At 37.3% G+C, this 22,552-nt stretch overlaps 1 protein-coding gene across 2 annotated transcripts in view; it reads left to right on the top strand.

Moving 5' to 3' along the window:
* Positions 1-18,519, top strand: part of TMTC2 (transmembrane O-mannosyltransferase targeting cadherins 2) — a 256,976-nt gene extending 238,457 nt beyond the window's left edge. For both annotated transcript variants that reach the window (XM_075057986.1, XM_075057985.1), the window contains exon 12: positions 15,591-18,519. In XM_075057986.1, coding sequence (XP_074914087.1) covers positions 15,591-15,770 — 180 coding nt within the window. In that variant the 3' untranslated portion in view covers positions 15,771-18,519. The remainder of the gene's footprint in view (positions 1-15,590) is intronic.
* Positions 18,520-22,552: the final 4,033 nt, after the last annotated feature.

Raw genomic sequence — 22,552 nt, 5'->3', positions numbered from 1 at the left:
ACCATGTATTATTGCGAGTAAAGCATGACACCTTCCAGTTGCAAATCCTTTTTTTAAAATGTTCTTCTGTCTCTTTACTTGTTTATTCAAAGTAATGAACACATGGCAGTCTTTTATCATTTTGTACTGGTGCCACGGAATGACCACAGAGCTGTATTTTTGGGTAGTTAGCATCCGGCAGATTCACCCGTTCAGTTGTCTTCCGTTACTTGTGTCTGCCTTCACGGAAAATACAAAAGTGGGACAGGTGGAGCTTCTGCTGATTGCCTGCCTGCCCTTCAGCCTGCTCCCAGCTTCTCCTGCCCTGTGTCAGGACTGCACAGCTTCCCACTGCCAGCACCAGCTGCTGCTAAGCCTCGCGTTGTTTAAGGCTTCCTCTCGAGTGTGCCAAACTTCTCACCTCAGTGATACGAATGGCTGTGGATTCCTTCCAGCCCAGAAGCACTCTTGGCCTCCTGAAAATGCCTCCTTTCTTTTCTCCTGGTGAAGGTGTGAGGAATAAGAAAACTTCCCAGGATCCAGTTCTTCCTGCTCTGGCACTTCCTAAAGACTGAACCAATTGTTACAGGGCATGCAGGACCTTTAGGGACTATAAAGGGTACTGTGGCTTCCTAATGAGAAGATAGGCATGACTGATGTGAACTGTATTTCCAGATGGCATACTTTTAATAGCTTGAGTTCAGACAGATACAGGGGTGGGAGGCTTAGGCGTGGATTGGCTCCACTAGGAGAGGATATATTGGAACACCCTTAGAGAAAAGAGGACGTCACTCTCTGATCTCAAAAGGAGGAGAGAACACTTTCTTGTTTACTGTAAATTCGGTAGACTTTCCCTAGTGACAGGCAATGGAAGACTGACTCTGAGATTTGATAGCAGAATAGCTGTGACATTTCTCACCCTGCCTAGCAGAAGGCTGACCTAGCCTAAAAGTTGTACAGAATGGAGAAATTCAGGAAAATTAGTATTAACTGAATGCAAGCTGCCCTTCATTTCAGGTGGAAAGGCTCTTCAGTGTTTGCACAGAAATAGCAACACTTCTCCACGTAAAGAGTTTATCCATGCATGAACTCTCTCTGCCTCTCCTGAGCTGGAAAGCTTTTTAAATCTAATTTGGGCTCCCAGCTCAATTTTCTTTTGTTGTTGTTGTTGTTGTTGTTGTTGTTGCTGCTGCTGCTGCTTCAGCCCTTCCAGGTCCTTATACTAAGTTCATCCTTGTCTGGGGCTAAGTACAAGTCATATATGTTATCCCTGTCCAGCTATTTGGGGAAAACTGTGTTTATTCTTTTGAACAAAAAGTTATCTTTCCATTTTTTGAATTATATTTGTTCATGGTCCTCCTAAATATTTTAAAGACACATTTAGGTTTTTTTGTTGTGCACAATTGTCAGCTTCAAGACAGGCTTGTGTACAGGCTGTTGTTCTGAATCTTAAAGTATTCCTACTTCAGCAGAGATTAGTGCCTCCCATCTTAAAAAAACCCAACAGACAAACAAAAAAAACCCATATAGCGTTTCTCATCCCTGTGATCTCCGTCAGGGGACAAAGAAAGAACACAGGCTATTGGAATGGGGATATTTACCTGTAATACTGAAGCACAATATCAGGATGAGTTGTATAATTTGAAAACCAATTTACTCAGCTGTGGAAAACACTGAATTTCCTTTGGGAAATACAGGAGAATATTTATAGCCTTACCCCAGAAAACTCTATGTGTGTTTTCTCATGCATTGTAGCAGCTCTGTGAAAGCAAAGATTGAACGTGCTTTTGGGTGATTATGGAATACTTGAATCTGGATCTGGATATTGTGATCCATCTTCGCGTAAGAAGCATAGGAGAAAGCTGGAAATCATGTCATTACAGTTCTCAGCTTCAGGTTTGTGAGAGTTAGATTATGGGGAGTGCATTTGTACTCTTTTCTTCTGATTATACAAGCAGTTAAATACGCAAATATCTGAGATCGATTGGCTCGCTCAGTGTAATTTGTGAGCTCTGGAATTGATTAAAATGCCTTTAAGTTGCTGTTTATTTCCCATCTAGAATAATTTGTTGTACATTGATATCGTAATCAATACATAAGTATTTTGTCTGTGCAAGTTCTAAATAACTGAAATTAAAATACATTTGAGTTTCTTCTCCTTACATAGATATTGCATTGCAGTAACACCATTTTAGTTAGAGTTGTTACTGTTTCTCCTGCATGTGAGAGGTAAATGGGGCTCTGTAGTTCCTGATTTCTTCAAGTGAAATTATGCAAGCAGCTATGAACTCTTCTTAATGTAAAGTTTTTCAAACAGTAAGCATACGCAGAAACACTCAGCAAAGTAAGCCAGAAACTTGTTGTCATGGTAATTTGGGGTGCTTTTCATTTCATTTTTAGCTATGAAAATGTTTACAAATTTCCCATAAATGTTAATCCTTCCACAGTCTAATTATTGGCATAGTGTATTTCTGAGTCATTCATCTTCATGAAGTGTAAAATGTACAGACATGCTTTTCTTTAACAGGGGGAACAAATGTTGGAAATAAGCAACTATATACTAACTCCTCTTTTCTAATTCAATTAACCTTCACATCTTCATTAAATCATTACTTACTCTTACCAAGAACTGTTGAAACAGTAATTTTGTGCTTAACATGTTGTTGTGGTTTAACCCCAGGCAGCAACTAAGCACCATGCAGCTGCTCACTCTCTCCTCCCCACCCAGTGGGATGGAGGAGAAAATCAGGAGAAAAAATAGTAGAACTCATGGGTTGAGATAAGAACAGTTTAATAGAACAGAAAAGAAGAAACTAATAATGTTAATGGTAACACAAATACAATGACAACCGTAATAATAAAAGGATTGGAATATGCAAGTGATGCACAATGCAATTGCTCACCACTCGCCGACCGATGCCCAGTTAGTTCCTGAGCGGTGATCCCCCTGCCCCCACTCCCCCCAGTTTATATACTGGGCATGATGTCCCATGGTATGGAATACCCCATTGGCCAGTTTGGGTCAGCTGTCCTGGCTGTGTCCCCTCCCAACTCCTTGTGCCCCTCCAGCCTTCTCGCTGGCTGGGCATCAGAAGCTGAAAAATCCTTGACTTTAAACACTACTTAGCAACAACTGAAAACATCAGCATTATCAACATTGTTCTCATACCGAACTCGAAACATAGCACTGTACCAGCTACTAGGAAGACAATTAACTCTATATCCCAGCTGAAATCAGGCCACATGTAATTTGAGAAAGAAACTCTTTGATAATTCATGCCCTATTTGCTTAGGATATAGGTCTTACAAGGTTTTCAGTATGTCTGGTGGCAATCCCTTGTGCTGCTTGGAGCTGCTAATAAAGTCTTTTCTTCACAAAAAAAAATACCCCAAAGCATTTTGTTTTATGCACCCATTTTCCATTATAGGCTCTGTTTTCAAAAATCTTTACGTGGCTAAATCTCCAAAAAGTAAATGACCATGTTTTCACAAAAATCATGCATGTTTACTGTTAGTTCAGTGATGTTTCCTAAGAGTTAGTCACCCAAGTATTAAGGTAGAAGTTCTGTTTTCTCTCCAGGCACCTACCTAGATACAGAACACTGTTCTTCCGATCCCATCGGGTGATTGTAATTCTCAATGGATAGGTTATAAATTCTCCAAAGAGAAGAACTTCTCATACCAAATGATACTCGAGCTCTGTTTGTGTTAAGGCCTTGATTCAGAAATTTTGTAGGACTGCACCTCAGTTAACTTAAATGGAAAACTTACGTGTCCTCACATTTCTTTTTTCTGTTTTTTATATGTATTTTCATTATGCAAATCTGAAGTCTTTATCTGGTATATAGATATGTTCAGTCCACCATCAAAATTATTTGAAGAAAAAAGGATGTGAGGTTGGTTAGGCCTGTCTCTTGGAGTGCAGATTTGTTTCATCCAGCATTTTAGTGTTTTTCATCCACATCTTAGTAGACAGATAACTTTTTTTTCTATGATTACTTTTCAGTATGAAAATAACAGTGTGATGGTTGTGCTTGTACTCAACCATGATGTTCATTTACTGAATAATTCAAAAAATAGATTTGCGAAACTAATTAATGGGAAGTCACAGGTTAGATTTGTACTACTGAGTTAAATAAAAGGAATCATTATGCTTTGAGATGATGGGAAGCAGTAGTTTGTAAAGGTGCAGTCTCTTTGCTGAAATTGTGGAAGTGAAGATGATGTATCACGGATAGACCTATGCACTTGATTGTGATTCACATCTGATAGTAGTATGGCAGGGGGTACTCCGCTGCCTGCATCAGCTCCTGGAGAGAGCAAGATTGGCTTTGCCTTGTAAATGTAGCCCTCAGTGTCAATCAAAAATAAAGTGCCATGAAATACAGAACTCACAGCAGTAGATTAGCATTTCAGAAATTAAACCATCTGTTTGAACTCAATTAAAAGAGAATCCAGCAAGGTTTTTCCTAATAGAGTATTCTAGTGCTGATTCTGGAAACAATGCAATGAATTTATTATGCAATTAGAACTGGTAAGGAAGTGTTTTTAATGCTCATTAAATAAACCCAGCAACAGTACATTCTCAGTAGGATGTTTTGCCATAAATAACTTCCTAATTTTCTTCCTAATCTATAGTTCTGATGTATTTCTCATTCCTAGAATGATTTTTAGTTGTGGGCTGGCATATCCTATTAGATTTTTTTCCCCACAAGTTCTGGAGGATGAACGTTTCTGCTTCACAAGGTGGTTTTGATGCAACTGGTATTCTCTCCCACCCTCCCACACCTCTGGGTGTATCTAGGTGACTGGGTAGATGAAAAATGCCCTACAACAAGGCTGGTTTGGACCTGAGAGCTGCCTGAGAAGAACTGTCTGTTTGCAGACTGCTAGGAAGGGGATGGGTGGGAGGTGTCTGGCTGAAGTAATTTTCTTGGGATTTGTCTTTAAGAGTAACTTCAGTACCAGTTTCAATGTATTTTTCCCGGGAGAGTTGCAATCTATAGATCAAATGTCTGCTCATGAGAAGATGCAGGGAGGAGGGGATGGATAGCTTTTAATTTCCCCCAAAGAACAGTCCCTTTTTGTTGAGGCATTCTGAACCACTGTATATTGGTCAGCTCTGCACATTCCATTGACTTGATTCTCTTTACCATAGTTAGTTTTACTGGAGAGCAAATATACATTCAAGTGTACCTACCCTTCTGAAACATGTCTTCCATATAATGAACAGCTCTATTACTAAGTTGAGGCAGTTTTGCTAATTCTTCAGGTGCTCCAGTAAAGATTGTCTTACTGTAACAGTAAGTAACTTTAATCTGACATTATGGTTTGTAACCGTGCCAGTTGCCTCAGCATCTGGCTGCCTCAAGCTCACTGAAAACAGTTACAGCGTGAAAGAAAATAGAAATCTTTTCCAATATAACAACAACAGTAAAAATGAAAATGCACAATAAAACCCTAAATTAAATTCCATATGAAGGCTTGCTGTGTGTCTCTTAGATTCCATGGGGTAAATGATTAATATATTTATGGTGGAGTTATTTGGTGGAGTTCATTGTAACTCAGTAGTCCTACTTCATTTCTTCACATTCTGACTGCATTTAAATACACTTGAAATTACCAGACTTAGTTTTTGTCATTTGTGAAAGATCAATACATGATCCTTCATTAATTCTGTTTGAAAAATTCTGTTCTGATAGCTGCATTGATGGAGTTTTTTGCTGATTAATTCACAAATTGGATGTTTTACCCATAATAGAGGAAGAAAATGCTTTCTGAACAGAGACTGTGGAGATTGCACAGGAGGCAAGTCTTTTGATTTGGGGGCAGAAACAAGCTTTAACAAAAAGATTGCTGGTAGGTAGGACCCACAGTTAATTTCTGTAAGACCCTGTGGTGTTCATATAGAATGGATGGTATGTATAGTGAAAATACATAACGAGAAGGCAAATTAACCTGAGCCATTGACTATGGAATTGCACAGCGATTCTGGTGGCCCTGGATTACAGTTTGCTCGAGTCATGGAGGGCTTTTTTTCTGGGGCAGTTTGGAGCAAGCATCTGGTTTCACTGAGTAATTTTTGACATTGAATTTCAGAGGCAGGAATTGGTGCTGGTCCTGCAAATATTAGTTATCCTCTTGTGACTTTAGAAATGATTCATTAAACCTTTTTCAAAATGAAAATATTATTCACAGTGTTGCTTCATGTGTCCATTTCTTAAAAATCTAGTTTGAAGAATACAGAAAACTTCTGTTTAATAAACAGCAGTTATTGGCATATGTGCTATCAAGTGCAGCCTTTCAGAGTAGGATGTGTAGATCTACCATTGAACATGTTTTGCTGTTATTGATTAATTATTTACAAAGCACTGTAAACATATGTGTCACTGATCAAATGTGGTAAATAAGGCTGCCCTAGCAGAAAGTCATTTTATTTTTTTACAAGTCACAACCTTGTAAAAGCCTAGTGAGCAATTAGTTCCCAGTGGTCTTACTATTAGCGATGAAAAGACCAAATTCTAGAAACTACAGCCTTAAAGTCTTTAAGCTACCAGAATCAAAATTAAATCCTTGCGCTTACTCTGGAAGTTAATAATTTTAATATGTACTGTAGATTTAATTGCTAAATACTATATAGGCAACACCTGCAGGTTACTGGCTGCCAAAAAGTAAGACATGAATTCTTAGGAATTACACGCAGCACTGTAATTCAGCATTTTGCAAAGGACCAATAGTATGTGCCTCTTCTCTCAGCTGCTCTCATAAACCTGTGGGCAAAACCGAAGTCAAGACAGAGTGTGGGCATAACCGTCTTGCACTACACAACAAACATGGAAGTGATAGGAGCCAGATGAAAACAGGCAAAGGGGAAGAAAAAAAAGATTGATATGCAAATACTTTAAGGTTTTCCATGTAGAGATTTCACAAAAGAAAATATTTATGAACAAGATTTTTTTCAAGCATTTTCAGTTTTGTCTACTCTGTAATGAAAATGTAGTTCCTTGAACAATATATCACCTCAAGAGTTCTGTTACTTTTTTTCAAAGTTATGGAATTAGTTTTTATTTGCCTTGGTAACATTTCCACATGCTGAAGTTGCATTTTTTGACCAATTTGAAAATACCTTCAGACACTATTGATAAACTATGTTATTATGGAAATTGTATCACTTCATGTGACAGACTTCAATTGTACTTTCCTGCCAGTGAAATTATTACCAATAGAGGAATAATGATTGATTCAGTTGTCTAGGGAAAGTTAGTCAAAAGAAAGCGTGTCAATAGAGGGGTGGAATGAAGGCTAAAATTCAGCCTAAAACATCCTACAATGCCTCATAATCCCCTAGTGTTTTCTGTTTTCCTGCTTCTGTAATGCTTTAATATCACGCTTTTCTTGTGGGCTGTCTTAATAGCGATTGTGTATGATACAAGCCTTGAACAAATTAGCAAGATTCTCATTCCTTGTGCTCAGAGCAAGTATGTCAAGTTGCATAATGGTTTACACAATGTGCCTGAAAGCTATACCTTACAACTGCAAATACCTAAATAGTTTTGGAAAACATACAGCGATATCGATATTAAGCAAGTTCGCAAGCATTTAACTCAGCTGACTACACTTGTCAGCAAAAGGTGCAAAGCCTTGTTTGACACTTAACGTTCACCTGAACGTCTTGAGTCAAAATACTGGAAATCTTGTGATTTTGAGATTCCCTTAATTAGAACTTCACTAAACTTTCAAGGCCAGAAATGAACACTGCTTCCTTCTAAAATTTCAGTAGTTGGCTATTCTACTCAAAAATGGAAGCTCCAATGCAGTACTTCATATGCCTGTGCCTAGCATCTTGAAAAACTATACAACCTTCTCTGGGCACTGATGTATTTGATCACCATCTGGGCAAAAATAGGTGGATGATGAGTTCATTCTCAGTGGGCATTTTTATTTTCCAATGACATTTTATTTGATCAAAAAAAAAGAACTTTTTTTAATGCTAGTAATACATACTGTGAGCGTAATTGTGTTCGTAATCTCAGATGATCTGTAAATTAGAGTTTTTTCTGAAGATTAGCCAGTTTTGATTGTGTAAATATGGACAGCTATTCTAATCAGCCCTGCATGTGTGCTTCTGGGTGGAGTATATTCATTTTTCTTTTAACACTCTACATTTCTTTTAAATTAAAAGTGGGGTTTATCTTTAGGCAGTAACACAAAGCCATTTATTTTTCTGGTTTCCAAGGTTTAAAAAGAAAGTGCATGCAAAAATACATTTACTCACAGATTGAATTTCATTTTAAAACACTCTTACTTTTTTCTTAAGAGGACAAAATTCTGTTACTGAAAGATTTTGAGCAATTTCTATTTGTCAGTGTGATAGTACAGTTGACATTTCTATTCAACAAGTTTCTCACTTGCTGGGAGTACACACTTCCTAATTAGCACACCGCATACTTGTGATAGATAAGGTAAAGAAGTTGTTAAATGTTTTATACCATAATCGTAGCTATGTATTAAAATTATCAAATTGCAGACATCAGAGCACAGTTGGATTTCTATAAACAAGAATTAAGTCATTTGAAGATCTTTTTTAATGAAATCCTAAAGTGCTAGGAAAATTGGATAAGATTATCGTATCCTATACTGATGACAACATTTGAGCTGGAAGGCAAAGAATTTTAATTAGAAACACTTTGAGGCCTGGAAAATGTTTATTATTTTTTTAAAATATAACCATAATATTAAATACTCATAACGTATGTTCCTGTTTAGCTTTTATTATGGTAATACAAGTATGTTATCTAAAAATGTCCATCACGGTTCCTATATAAACTGAGAGTGATTACTAGGAGGTTTTTTAAGCATAAATCAAAGCAATTGATGCATGGCCGTTGGGGGAAAAAATCTAGATACACAGAAATTACAAATGTCAGTACATTTTTGTGGGACTTTTTCTGCTGTTGTATGATCTGCAGCCTTTACCAGTTGTAACACATGCTTTTGTTAACTTGCTGATATATAAAACAGTATACTCTGAATTTATATTAAGGCCAATGGTAGATAGCTTTTCAGCAGCAAGATGTAACATATATCTATATATGCTTGTTTGGGTTTGGATAACTATGTTTTTAAAACTCTGAGCAGTCTGTGAAGGTTAAGATGAAAAAGATGTTGAGGAAAAAATCTCCACTGGCTGGAGAGCATTGATGCTAAAATGTCCCCTATTGATGTGATAATTTGAGAAACGAGGTAGACTGCTTGATGCTTCCTTCCCATGCCAAGTCTAGAACTATTCCCTGACTCACAGCTGTGGGTTTCCTTAAGATGCCGATGTTAAATCTACAAGCAAACTGAATAATTTCACAGTATGCATGTGGACGGAAACTCCCACATCTGCCACCCATAAATATAAAAAAATGGTAAAAACCCCTTCCTTCACTTTTTAATTTCTGGTTTTAAATGTACATATCCTGTAGTTTGCAATTTTAGTCATGATAGCCTCCAGTGTTTGAAAGCACACAGGACTAGATGCATACAAACAATTTCCATGTATATTCTCCTTTCACCAGGCAGTTTAAAGTGTCATCTGCTTTGAATGTCCAGATGAGAGTGTCCAAATGTAAAATAATAACAAATTTAAAAAAACAACACAAACCCAAAAATGTACATGACCTAACACTTCTGTAGTATCATCAGTTGTTAAGGTGACCAGGTATTAACTCATGCTGTTTTTCTGCCTTATTAACTTTATATATTAACTTGATATATTATCCTAACCTGAGACTATTACATAAATGTTATCGAACAGAAACTATTTTTTTCCTATCTATTTTTTTTATGTGTTTTCTTTTTTTGATGTCTTTTTCTGGAGGGTGTTCATCTTCCCTGGAGATTAATACTTTGTTAGTTTGGTGAACAAAATATGAATAGAGCATTAAAGGAAGTCTTTTTCTGTTTAGTGACATATCGATAAAAAATAACTAAGGTTGTTCTCTATCAGCGTTAACAACGTAGTATTCTTAAAGATGATGACTGAATCCAAGGATCCACTCCACTCTAGAGCCTAGACCTATTGTTAGTTAGATTTCTATAGCTATGTATGTTAGTCAGTCTTAAGGTAATTGATGGGGACGCAGGCTGCCTTTGCAGCAGAGACGTTTAGGTCTGCCTAATACAACCGTGGAAACTGTGCTCTTCACAATGTTTATTCAAATTAGTACTTGCAGGGAGAATGTTTTTCTCTCCATTTCCCCTCTTCACTATTTAAGCTGAAAGCTGTTGTCGACACAAAAGCATACTTACTGAAATTGTTCATGAGCAGACTTGCAATTTAAATAATGTACTTAACTGTCGTAGAGGAAAAGTTGCAGAGCATTCTTCCATTTTAAGAGTTTGTAAAGATGCTGATTTTTGTGTTTTCCAGCAGAACTGAATGCTTTGCTGTCTGGGCTGATGACACAGGAAATCCCTCTCAACTCTGAATTTTATGCTTTTTTATTCTGTCTGATCCACAGTATTTTGCCATACATCCTGTCATCTTGTTCCAGAATGCTTTTTGCACCAAGTTATCTGTTCCTAGACAATTTACTCTTGTCATCTTAGCCAACTTACTGGAGATCAGTGTCTTAGTTGTGATTCATGTGCTGTTCAGAACAAAATAACAGACATAGCATATGCAAACTACAGTTCTTAAGAAGCCTTGTAGCAGAGAACCAGGTAGAAACATGAGTCTCCGGGAGGAATAACTCGCACTTGGCTTATCTGGCAACTCTAGGTCGCTTCTATAAAAAGGTCTACTTCCGTGTGTCACTGCTGAATTTACAGTCTTGTCAATGTGTTGCACTGGAGAGTAAGATCCAGTTGGTAGCAACCGTCTCACTGCGTGTCCCTCCCCGCCTCTCCTGCCTTCTCTGCCCACCCCCGTGCTTTAAAGTAAGTAGTATGCTTACATCTCGGGGCAACTCCGGGGTCATGGTTTTACTCAAAACTTGTGAGGTCTGTCAAAAGCGAGTGACACCCCTGAAATGATTCTGTTGTCCACAGTTCTCTTTAGCGATAAAAAAGGAGCTGTTGGCATTTTGATTGCTTCAGAAAATACTATGCTGTGCTACAGCAGTAACACCAGTAATTTAAGTTCAAGTGGAAATTCTTGCCACCGGTGTAGGAGGATAAAAAAGGCATGACAGCACATTATCCCATGGTCACTGATAAGATGAAGCAGTCCACCGTGCTTTGCTCTCGTGCTTAGTTAGCCATTCTACAACTAATACTCTGCTGCTTCACTACTCAGTCATTGTACCTCCTATGTATCTTCAGTTATCAAAGGGAAATACCTGAATTCTTCACCCATATTTAACTAAAAGTGTTGGGATGAAATATTCGCATGTGAATGACATTTTGTGTCCTTCTCTCGGTATGGACTTTACTCAACAGTGAACCCTTAAAAGAACAAGTGTCCTTAATTGCACTGTTTTAAAACAAAACACTTAACCTCTGTGTTTCTGAAGGGTTGGCCATGGTGATTACAGTATTCATTAAACAGTCCTGGGGTTGTTTTGAAATATCTACAAGATCACGCACTGCAGTAATTCATTAAAAGCAAGACAAATATTGGCAACATCTATTCAGTGACCTTTTAAAATGGCTAAGTGAGAAGTCACTTGCACTTGTGATTCTAGTGGAGTAAAAATTGGCATATTTTCCTTATAAGTACCCCGTCAGGAACAAAATGCACTTTCTTCTCAGGATCTGCAGCCCTGGCCTCTGTGGTGTTGAGCAGAGGTCATTTGTTAGCAGAGCTTTGAGGAAAACAATTTCAGTTTTCATTGCTTGTGTTTGGGCTGTTGTTTGTTCGTACTTGTCTGCCATGCAAGTGGTGTTTTTGAGCTAGGTTAAGGGTTGTCCATTTGTTTCTCTCTCTATAACTTCTTAGGCATATGTAATAGTAAACTTATTGTCTTCTCTTTGGCACTGTTCTTCTGATATGGCATTTGCTATATATGGAGCCAGAGATGATGAACAAGGAACCAGTTCATCTTCTATGTCATTAAGATTCATTCCATTTGTGGGTCCAATACTGTACTTGGTTACACTAGCGTAATCCTGAAATACTGCTCAGAATTATTTTGAATCAATTGGAGATTCCATAGTTCTCTAATTTTAGAGAGGACTTTAATTTACATTAAAAGTTTTGCATGCCCCAAGGCTCTCCTTTTATTTTGGTAGTATGGAGAAAGTTTGAAAGAATTGTCATCAGTGTAAACCAAAAACACCTTGGGTAACTAAATGCATGCCTTTTGCTATTTTGTTATTCATTAACTACTCCGTTATTCCTCTCCCCTCTTCCCCATTAGCACCTCCCCCCACACCCCCCACCCCCCAAAAAAAACCCACTGAGGAAACAAGCACACCATGATAAAAATGCTAATAAAGGGAATAATTCCCAATAGACCATAAAAGACAGCATTTATAACCCCGATAGAAATGCCAGTCAGCTTTTTTTGATGTAAAGCATCTGTCTCCAAAAGGAAATGAAGGCAGGCCTGTTTCTCCTTTCAAGTCTCTGAAGTAGTAGGTGGTGTCATTTGTTACACAGTGCTACAAGTCCCATGTTATTGCACTGGTAGCTGCCGACCGCCTTTGTTAACGTACTGAAAAGTTTTATCAGCTGTCTTTAATAAAAGACAATGTATGTGAAGAAAAGCTATAGCAAAACTCTGTTGCTCTCTTGTCCTCAGACCATCATTTATAGCTGTTAGAGAGCGATGGCACTGATGTAGAATCTTGCAGTCACCCAAAATTCTTGCAACTCTTACAATAAACCATAGATATTGGGGTGGCTGATGATACCCTACAAAGTTAAGGAGCAATCTTTCCAAAATCCCATGCATTTTCTTTATTTGAAACATGAAGGAGTTGGAATGAGCTTTTTCAGCACTACCTGAAATGAGTTATCAGTTCACATTTTTCATGGATACGTTTGTTTAGAGCATTAATGACCTAATATTTGTTGGGTCTCCAGGAAACCGGGAATGATGTGTAGGAGGTGGCAAATTTCAAGTTCAGTTAAAAGGCTTGCAGTTTTTTCTTTTTCTAGATGTTTTTGTTGTTTGCTGTAATGAAATGATAAATTAAAGACGTGATGGCAGAGGAGTTTTCTTAGCTAGGCATTTAGTCTTATATATATGACGTTCTTCAGAGTACTTGATTAGTACCATACACATACCATATTTTTTGGGGGGGGTGAAGGAAATAGAGAGGAATTCTGGAAGCCATATGAGACAACTGTGTTACTTCCCACACAATAAGTTGGTGGATGCTGTGGAATTAGCCCTGAGCACTTTTTAACGTGTGTCTTATTTAGTATGAGTTTTTCTAGGTTTAAGGTTTTTTAATCCTTATCCATTGCAAGCTTTGTCTACATGCAAACACATGCACATAGTTATATTTCAAGTGAGAAGACGGTTCTGTGTCAATAACTGTCCTCTTGAAAAAACTGTTTGATTCATAAACTCTCATTAGACAAATAAGGAGCACAATTAGTGGGAATGGACCATCCTACTCATGATTTGAGAAAATTCGCTCAAACAATCTTAGGTCTAAAAGTGAATGAATAAATACAATGTGTGGATATTCAGACAGCCATCCATATACAGTGGAGCTGTTTTCTGATCATTCTTCAGTTACATCACTGTAATTAGCACCCAGAACATCTCTAATTAAGGAGTGTGTTATTTCATTGTAAAATAGTATGCAAGACTGGCACTGCAAAGGTGGAGCTATGATAATGTGGCTGCTGATACGTGTTCTCCGTAGCAAAGATTACATTTCAGGGGCTTAGTTTTCCTTCTCTGTACAGAATACTACTGAAGAGGAAATTTTGGAGAGTATTTAACTGGGAAAACTTCATAAAATCCAGCTGGGTTTTTTTTGTTTTGATTTTTAGTAGAACGAAGTAACTGATGTAGGGGTCGTGGAAATAATCTGTCAGGGTAAAGCAAGAAAAATTAAATCTAAAAATAACATCTCCAGATTCCACTGCATTAGCATTACGGTGTTTACAATAGGGAGGGCTGAAATCACTTTGTTTTGCTTAATTTTGAAACTCTGGAAGCCAGTTGTTCTGAAAATTTGATGTTTATGAGTTTTTGTGATGCATGTGTTAATAGGTGAAAAGAAGCAGGAAGCAAGCTGAAAAAAAAAGAAGAAGTATTTGTAGGACATAAACCTAGAGAATGTTCTGAACAACATTTCCACCACAAAATTTAGGTTTTGGATACAAGAATGATAGGGGGTGGGGGTGAAGCTTGTTTCAGAAGGGTAAGAGTAATGAGTTTAACTTGCTAGTGGAGAGGTTTGGAACATGGGTAAGTCTTCCTCATCCTAATGACTTCCTATAACCACCTCAGTCTGGGAGACCAACTCTAGTGCATATATTATTGGCCTTGTATCTACCATATTTTCCTGACGTTATTGTCACTGAAGGGCTTCTAAAGCATACCAACACCCCCACACAGTCGTCTGAAGCCAAGTTTCCCTGTGGCTTCACATTTTGACTATTGCATTTTGATCAGAACACTGGTGAGTGGTGTCTTGAAACACTTATCCTCTGAGGCAAAACTACATGGCTTCGAAAGTGAGTGTTCCTGAAGCTCATTGGAAATGATAGTGACCTGAGGGGGAGAACCATAGTGAACTTTGTGTAGTATTTTGTCCCCTTTTTCTTTGAAATGCAAGGTACCGGTTTGGCAAATGCCTTTACTGTGCTCTCACTAGCATGTGAATACCTTAAGTACTTGCAAAAAAGTAGGTTAGATTCTTCTCTTCAGCTTCATAAATCTGCTTTTCTGCCCTTGTAATATTTAACTCCAGTAACCAGGCATGTTTAATTATCATGAACAACCTATTATTTCATAATGGAATAATCTAAAGATGAAAAAATAAAAACAAGAAACATTTTGTTTTAGCTAAAGATGGAAAAATTGTTAGTAACATAAGAAGCTTTTTAATGGATTTGTTAGGAAGTTTTCACATCTTTGTTATTAAAATAGCATGTGTTTCCACCACTGTTAATTTTATTAAATCGTTCATTAAGAAATAATTGCCACAGCCTGAATCTAAATGGATGTCCTAGGACCCCTGAACATCCTTAGAATCTGAGAACAGATTGTATTTTCTACTAGTTATAATTAAGACAAAGAAAAGGGGATGAATTCCAATGTGTTAACTATTCCCAATTATTATAAACTCTTTATTGGCAATGGGTTGAATTAAAATTAAATTCCTGTCTTTAATCCGCTCTTGGATTACTTTAATTTTCTCTTGGAAACTGTGCTATGCCGATGTTACCACATGTAAAGCTTTGTGAGTTCTGTGTTTTCTCATTAAAGGAGAAGTCTATGCCTGTAGACACCAGAGCTTGCCCTGTTTAAAGCACAAAGTATACAGCAGCTGCTCAGAAACTTTTTCTTGTTATCTCTATTTGCTTAAATTGCTAAATTGCTTCCATGAAAAGTCTGCAAACATAAGGGAATAATTTGTTTAAGTGGAAGATTGTCTGAAAAGAAAAATTGAAAATATTCCTAATATTTCTCCTTCCCTTTTTTTTTTTGTACCAGTACCCAGCTGCCCTAATGAATCTTGGAGCCATTCTCCATCTGAATGGTAAACTGAAAGAGGCTGAAGAAAACTACCTCCTTGCTCTTCAACTTAAACCTGATGATGTCATCACTCAGTCCAATCTTCGCAAATTGTGGAATATCATGGAGAAACAAGGTTTGAAGACATCCAAAACATGATGATGAAAACTCTGAACTTTTTTTTCTTGAATTGATTAAAACCACGAACTAGAACTTCCACACAATTGTCTGATCAGAGAACTCATTGGACTTGACTGCAAGGATCAGAGGTCTTAATTGCTGCTAGGAGAAACTATTCTGCTTTTTTGGCTTAAATTTTTTTGCTAGATAAATAGAAAAAGGGAGATTTTGAGATATTCATGAAGGACTTGTTACCCCACAAAAATGTTTAGAGCCATAGCACTTGAGAGAAGGTGTTCTGGCATATTTGATAGATCATTGCAAATCCCATATTGCTCACTTTTGGGTGGGTATTTGAAATGTATACTGTCATAGAAATACTAAGGGAAAATTTTACAGTATACACTAAGCCATATGGGAGTAAAAATGGTAATAGTAGGTTAAAGTATTTTGCTGATACTGTAACTCATTAAAATGTATACTAAATCCAGTGTGTTTGCAGTTTGTCTTAATGCTGCTGTATCTCACTTTAGGACCACTTGCTTACCAATTTCACAGCTTATATGGCCAATTTTTTTCAAACCTGTCACTTGTGATTAGATGACAGCGTTCAAAATTGTTTACTGAGAATATGCATATTATTTCAGCTTGTTAAGTTTTAATGCGGTTTTCTTGAGATACACAGTCAAATGGCTGTGGGCTAGACGGAAAGGAACTGCTCATATTCTACATCAGATATGTATGTAGAGTGCTTAAAAAAAAAGAAAAGTCCAGAGGTGTGATTTAGCAGTAGAAGCAAGACTAATGTTTGCCCTGATATCAAATGAGCGTGGTCAGACTGTCATCTTGAGAAAAAAAAAAATTGGTATTGTAGAACAATGTGCTTGACTCTCTTTACACTGCTGTCAGATAAGACCAACTTTAAACTGGACTCTGCATACAATATTTTTGCAATAACTCAGCCAAGTGAGATTTGAAAATACTAGTACTTGGATATGCTACAAATGAGACTTCATGAGCAACTCGGAGAAAAAGGGATGTTACACGTAGGTGAGGCTAGCAAATAACTGAAGGGAGTGGATTAGATCGTGCTTGAAACAGTGTAGATCAAGAGAAATCTGTAAAGGTGGTTGCCAGTTACTTTTCACAGTGGTGGTGTTTTAGAAAATATTACCTATTCAGTTTCTAACCAAATACTAGCATTCTGTTTGTATTCTGACATGTGTGCTAGCAGCAGAGCTGTCAAATATCTAAATATGCTTTTGGTGAGGTTCAATTCATTTCTGTTTCAGAATGATTTGGCATAGTTACTGTTTTAATCTTCAGTTTTTAAATGTAAAAATAATTTATTTTAAATTGCAATGTATTGAAGCTTTAGTCAGTCTTTTCCAGGCCATTTGTTAACTACTTTCTTTGGAATAAGTATTATTGCTTGTAAGAAAATTTACTATTTCATTTAATGACCTGTTGGTATCTGCTTCAGTGTTCTTTTCATAATGGTAGATATAATGTTAAAGTGGTAGAGCACCTTGAACTGAAGCTTCTTCAGGATCTTCTGTTAAAAACTCTTTATTACTGAGAAAGGGTTGTTTTTTTTTTTTTTTCTCGTTAACTGTTGAGCACCATTCCAACAAAACTGTAGAGAAGAATACTTTGCTGTATTTATTTATTTATTACTTGACTGCAGCAACGTTACCTGCCATTAACACAGCAATCTGTAAGTGTTGCTATTTCTTTTATTTGGTTTTCCTTGCATTTTTGTGATTAGCATGTGTACCTAACGGGAAAGGGGACGCTTGAGTTATACTCTGCCTTCTTGGTCATTCTCCCCTTAAACTTGGATTTTAAATCTGTATTGAAATAGATTGGGGAGTAGCTGTTTCAAAGTCAGTATAGTAAAAAATTGTAGTAGTGTGTGTTTCCTTTTCTTTCCTCTTGCTGGCTAAAATACTGTAAGTTGGTAAGTTTACAACTGGCGTACCAGTTGGCTACCAGAAGGGCCAGAGGGGCAAGATTGTTTGGTTTTGTGGAGTGTGTCAAGTTTTCTTCAAATAATGTTATGGCTGGAAAAGCAAAATTGGAGGGTCAAAAGTTGAATTTCTACTTTAACATTGAAACCAGAGTTAGAATACGATGGTAGCTTGAACTTACTCTCCTGCTTTACTGACTTTCTGGAAAAAGTATAGAAATACATTAGATAGTAACTATAACTGAACTCAGTAAAAAACTGTGGTATCCTGCAGCTTTATTTGCTCAACAGCCATCAAACTTCGATGGCTTCTTGGTCTTAACCATTCACTATGTTATTTGTCTCCTTCAAGTTGTATTCATTCTTGTTTAGTAATTTTTCTTCATTGCACAGAAAGGGGAGAGGGGGAGCACTCCTGTCATGCAGTGTCATGCTTGCATTGATAACTGGTTTTGTTTGTTTCTTAAAAAAAAAAAAAAAAAAGAAAAGAAAGAAAAAAGGACTAGCATAAATTTAACAAGAATGTCCCTGAATACATTTTTTTAATATAGGTCTGGGCTTGATAACTTTCTTCTTTTGAGAAAAATTTAAAACATTTAAAATACGTCTCTCTGCTCAGGGATTTATGGTGGATTATTGCAGACAGTGCTAAAAAAAAATAAAAGAGCACAAGTCAAGTTTACTAAATTAAAATTTTATTTTTTGAAAAACTGTTATTTGTATAAATTATCAGATTTGTAGGCTTTCCTTTTTGTAGAAATAATTGTTTATGTGCCAGATAAGAGAATTTCAATTTTGTTTTCAATAATAAAGCATTGATAACTAATACACTGTGCATTCCTTTATCTGTTACTGTAACAACACTTTTTTTTTAACTTATTCTAATTTAATGAGTTACATTGACTGGTTTACATTTGGGAGAACCATATAGCGTAAGTAGAGTCTAACCTACCACAGCTGGCTTTCTTCTATAGTGCAATAATACTTCAGCAGATATTTTCAAAAAGTTTCTCTGGAAGCATTTTTTAATATTTCTACTCACTAAATCTAGCCAAAGGGGTATGGTAACTATTATATTTGATTGTTGTTTCTAAACTCTGGGGGAATAAATGCTGATGATAAGATGTATTTATAAATTATTTTGATATTGACATACAAAAACAATGTCAGTAAAAATGCTTCTAAAATGTATCATTGGCTACAAAAGCTGGCAAGAAATCTTCACTGACATACATGGTCTTTTTAGTGTCTGACATCGCCTTCCTCTCGTGCCGCAATGTCACACGATCAGTTTTAAATCTGCTGCCTTCCTGCTCAGAAGCGTTGTGAAGTGACATTATTCTTTGGCCTTTTGGTTTTCTCTTAATCTTCTACAGCCAGAGCCTTCTTAGCTCAGTGGACCTAACGCTGATATCCTCACACCTTCCTAGGTCGGTTGCATTCAGGTCCTACCCGTTGACACCTTTGCTCTACAGTTGAGGATCGTTGATGGGCACGAGCAGACCACTAGAGAGGATTTGGGGCACTCGCTTCCAAATTCAGCTGTCACGCCTTGTTTTTATCAAAGGTCACGCCTCGCCTTCAGACGCGGTCATTCCTTGCCTAAGTAGGTTTTGACGAAATGGCAGATGATGGTGAGTATGCAAAGAATAATCTGATCTGTGTCACTCCTTTCTCATGGAGATAGAGTCTAAACATGGGCTTGAAGTCCTGCTCTGGCATCTTACCCCTAAACCCTTCTCTGCGAGAGCCTGCTCTGTCTGCTTCCGATGTTTCTGTTCTTCCAAGCATCACACTTTTGGGGCAGCAGGTACCTGACCCATCTCCGTTCCCAGAGGAGGCTCACAGCAGCTCTGCGGTGCCTTTTTCGCCCTGCCGTCTCAAACAGGCCCATCTGAATTTGCTCTCTGTAGCTGGCGCAGGTGGCTGTGTTCCTTCTGGGACTTGAAGTAGTATAAAGGTAAGGCACGAAATTATTCTGTGTAAATACACCAGCTCGTTTGGGTCTGGCTTGGGACTCTCTGTTGTCGGCATTCCCATAGCAGCTTTGCCCCAGCGGGGTGACTGCTGGTAGCGTGAGAGAGACTTTGCCTCCAGTTCGAGTGTGAGAACAGTCCCTGACGGCTGAATTACTGTGTTTGTTTTGCTGCGTCCCTAAGGGTTGCAAAGGAGAGGTTTTAGTGAGGGAATCTGGAGGTTTCGAAATAAATTGTGTGAAATCTGAAGAGAAGCCCTTATAACCACTTACCTCTTCGAAACTTCTATTTCTGGCCCTTTCAAATAAAATGGAGACCCCACGCAGATGTTAGATATGCTCCCTCAGTTGGACTGACCCTGCAGTTTGAAAGATCCCTGCCTCGCTTCACACAGATACTGAACGTTTAATCTCTCTGAGATTCAGTAGTGTGACATTGGAAGAATGTGTTTTAAGGAATTTAATATGTCTGACGTTATGCAGGGGGTGGGGAGGGAGGTGTCGGGGAGGAGACACAGACATTTTTCTGGAAATGAGTAAGAATGTTAGAGGGACAGACTTTTTTCCAACAACAAAGAAGGAACCCCAAGTTCAAGTTATGCTAGAATCAACTATGGGAAAGGGTATACATTAGTAAATAAAATAAAATTTAAAAAGCAATACAGTCTTGGAAAAAGTTCTAAGTTCTGTTGGTATAATAATAAATCAAACCCAAACATTACCAACCAGAACTGCTGGCCTCGGAAAACAGTATAATGGAGTTCAGGACATAACAATATATTCCCCATGAAAGACTGGATGAGTGCCTCAAGTTACACCACTTGATTAGAAAACCTTTATGGTTGCATTTGTGTTCAGATTTCAAATTGATGTTTCTCCCTTCCCCCTATATTCTTTATTTTTTCATATTTACCCTGTCGTTGTCCACTGGCTCTTTGGTGGTGCCACAGTTCTAGAGTCAGACAGCGCTGAAAGTTACACATGAGGAAGCATTTCAGAAGGGCAGAAATATCAGAGTGGACCTTCTAGAAAGGTGTAAGACAAAACAGATTAAATCATTCATGGTTGCGGTATACTTATTTATTTTGAATGTGGTTTCAGTGACAAGGCATAATTACATTTACTCACTGAAATTATTGAGCTTACAGATATTTCTGTGCAAGGTTGGAAGATTAAATTGTTGTTTATATTTACAAATTTGTGTCAGTTTGTGTGCATTTGAGCACAAATTTATGTTTTAAAAAACCTTAGGATTTCCCTTTGAAGAAACAGGTATGGAAGCCATGTGCAGTGAGAATGGTTGGGGGGGGGGGGGGTTGGTATTTGATAGAACGTGTGCATAAGCCTATCTTTCCTTGCATTACCAGTCCCTTAGCTGCTGACATTCTCTTTTTACATGGATATTTTTGTTTTTCTGAAACACTGAACCTGATTGATGAAGCAGTGTTCCTGCAGAGTTTGAACAGTTTAAGCCACAGGTTCTGTTTTGAGCTAAGCAGAAATGGAGCTTGGCTTTGATGGCTAAAATTGTGTTCAGTTTTGATTTCAGGAATGATTCAACCCAGGTGAACAGATTTTTCAACCCAATAATACTGTGGTTTGCTATACCAAGTAATCCCAGAAAGTAGAGATTATTTGAGAGGCTTTGTTTGTTTCTTCTCTAGATTTTTTTCCTGTCAGCAAAGCATTTTTTGTCCTTTTCTGGAGAAATATATTTTATTTTGTCTCTAATTTTCTTGAAAACAGATGTTCCTGCATACCCAGTATTTTTCTTTATTACAATGAGAATTAAATTTACATAGAATTGATTGATTTATTATCTTGTCATGTTTGTTGCAACCACAACCAGAAGTTTCTCTAAAGTACATGAGTGTATAATACAGTGTATTGTTCTTTATATTAAATCAATTCCCTCTTCTGGTTTCTATCCAATATGCAAAGCCAATCATTGCAATAAAGAGTCACTTTTGCACACCCACAGTTTCTGGAATCCAGCATTGTTCTTCCTATTGTGGCAGTGAATATTTTTATATGACAAGATGTAGGATGCTAGAAAATATGTCTTATTCCTTCTGTAGAATATGATCTTTTCTTTCTTCTCAACCAGCATCATTTCGTAGCATTTTTTGTCCTTTGCTACTTCGTAAGGAAAGAAAGTCTTTAACAATTGATTATTTTTTTAAAAAATAAACATACTATTAATAACAACAGAGCTCTATGAATGGCACTTATGCCTTAAAATTCATGGAGCCTGGTGGCTCTGTCACAAAAAAAATAATCTTTATTTTAATTACTGTTCCTCCCTCTGAAATGCAGTTTCTCTATCAAGTTTCAGTGGCAATTAATCTTTTAGCTATATAACTGTAAATTTGTTTGTGTTTCTGGATATTTGGGGTGGTGGTGGTGGTTTTGTTTTTATGGAATAAGTCTCCTGATTGTTCTCATTAGTTGAAAGGGTCTTTAGGGTATTCTTGCACAGAACAATTGTTTGCCCTTTCTCTTCTCCTTAGTTTTATGAATGATTTAGAGACTAGAAGAGGAACTGCTTTCCCTGAAGCTAAAGGCAGATTACAGTTTTGGGTGTGAACTGAGCTTCTACACCAGTTTTGTGCCTTATAGCCAAAGATGTTAAAAAGAAATAAAACTTGTTTTGCTTTTTCACAAAGACTGTAAACTGTGGACCAGTTAGGTCTACACCAAGTCTCTCATTAATGTAAGTTTTGAGTCTTGATGGAAAGATTCAGGAATTAAAAATCTTGTCCACTTTTTCTAACCTTATCAGCTTGTCTAATAAGAGAACACCTTTCCATCTGGATCTCTTCTGCCTTTGCTGCCCGTCATTGTTCAATCTAAGAAGTACAAATGGGTCAAACAAAG

This window comes from Buteo buteo, chromosome 26 (genome assembly GCF_964188355.1).
Source record: "Buteo buteo chromosome 26, bButBut1.hap1.1, whole genome shotgun sequence".
In the NCBI taxonomy this organism is placed as follows: domain Eukaryota; kingdom Metazoa; phylum Chordata; class Aves; order Accipitriformes; family Accipitridae; genus Buteo; species Buteo buteo.
The sequence above is the reverse complement of the archived record's forward strand: the minus strand, read 5'-3'. Positions and strand labels throughout refer to the sequence as shown.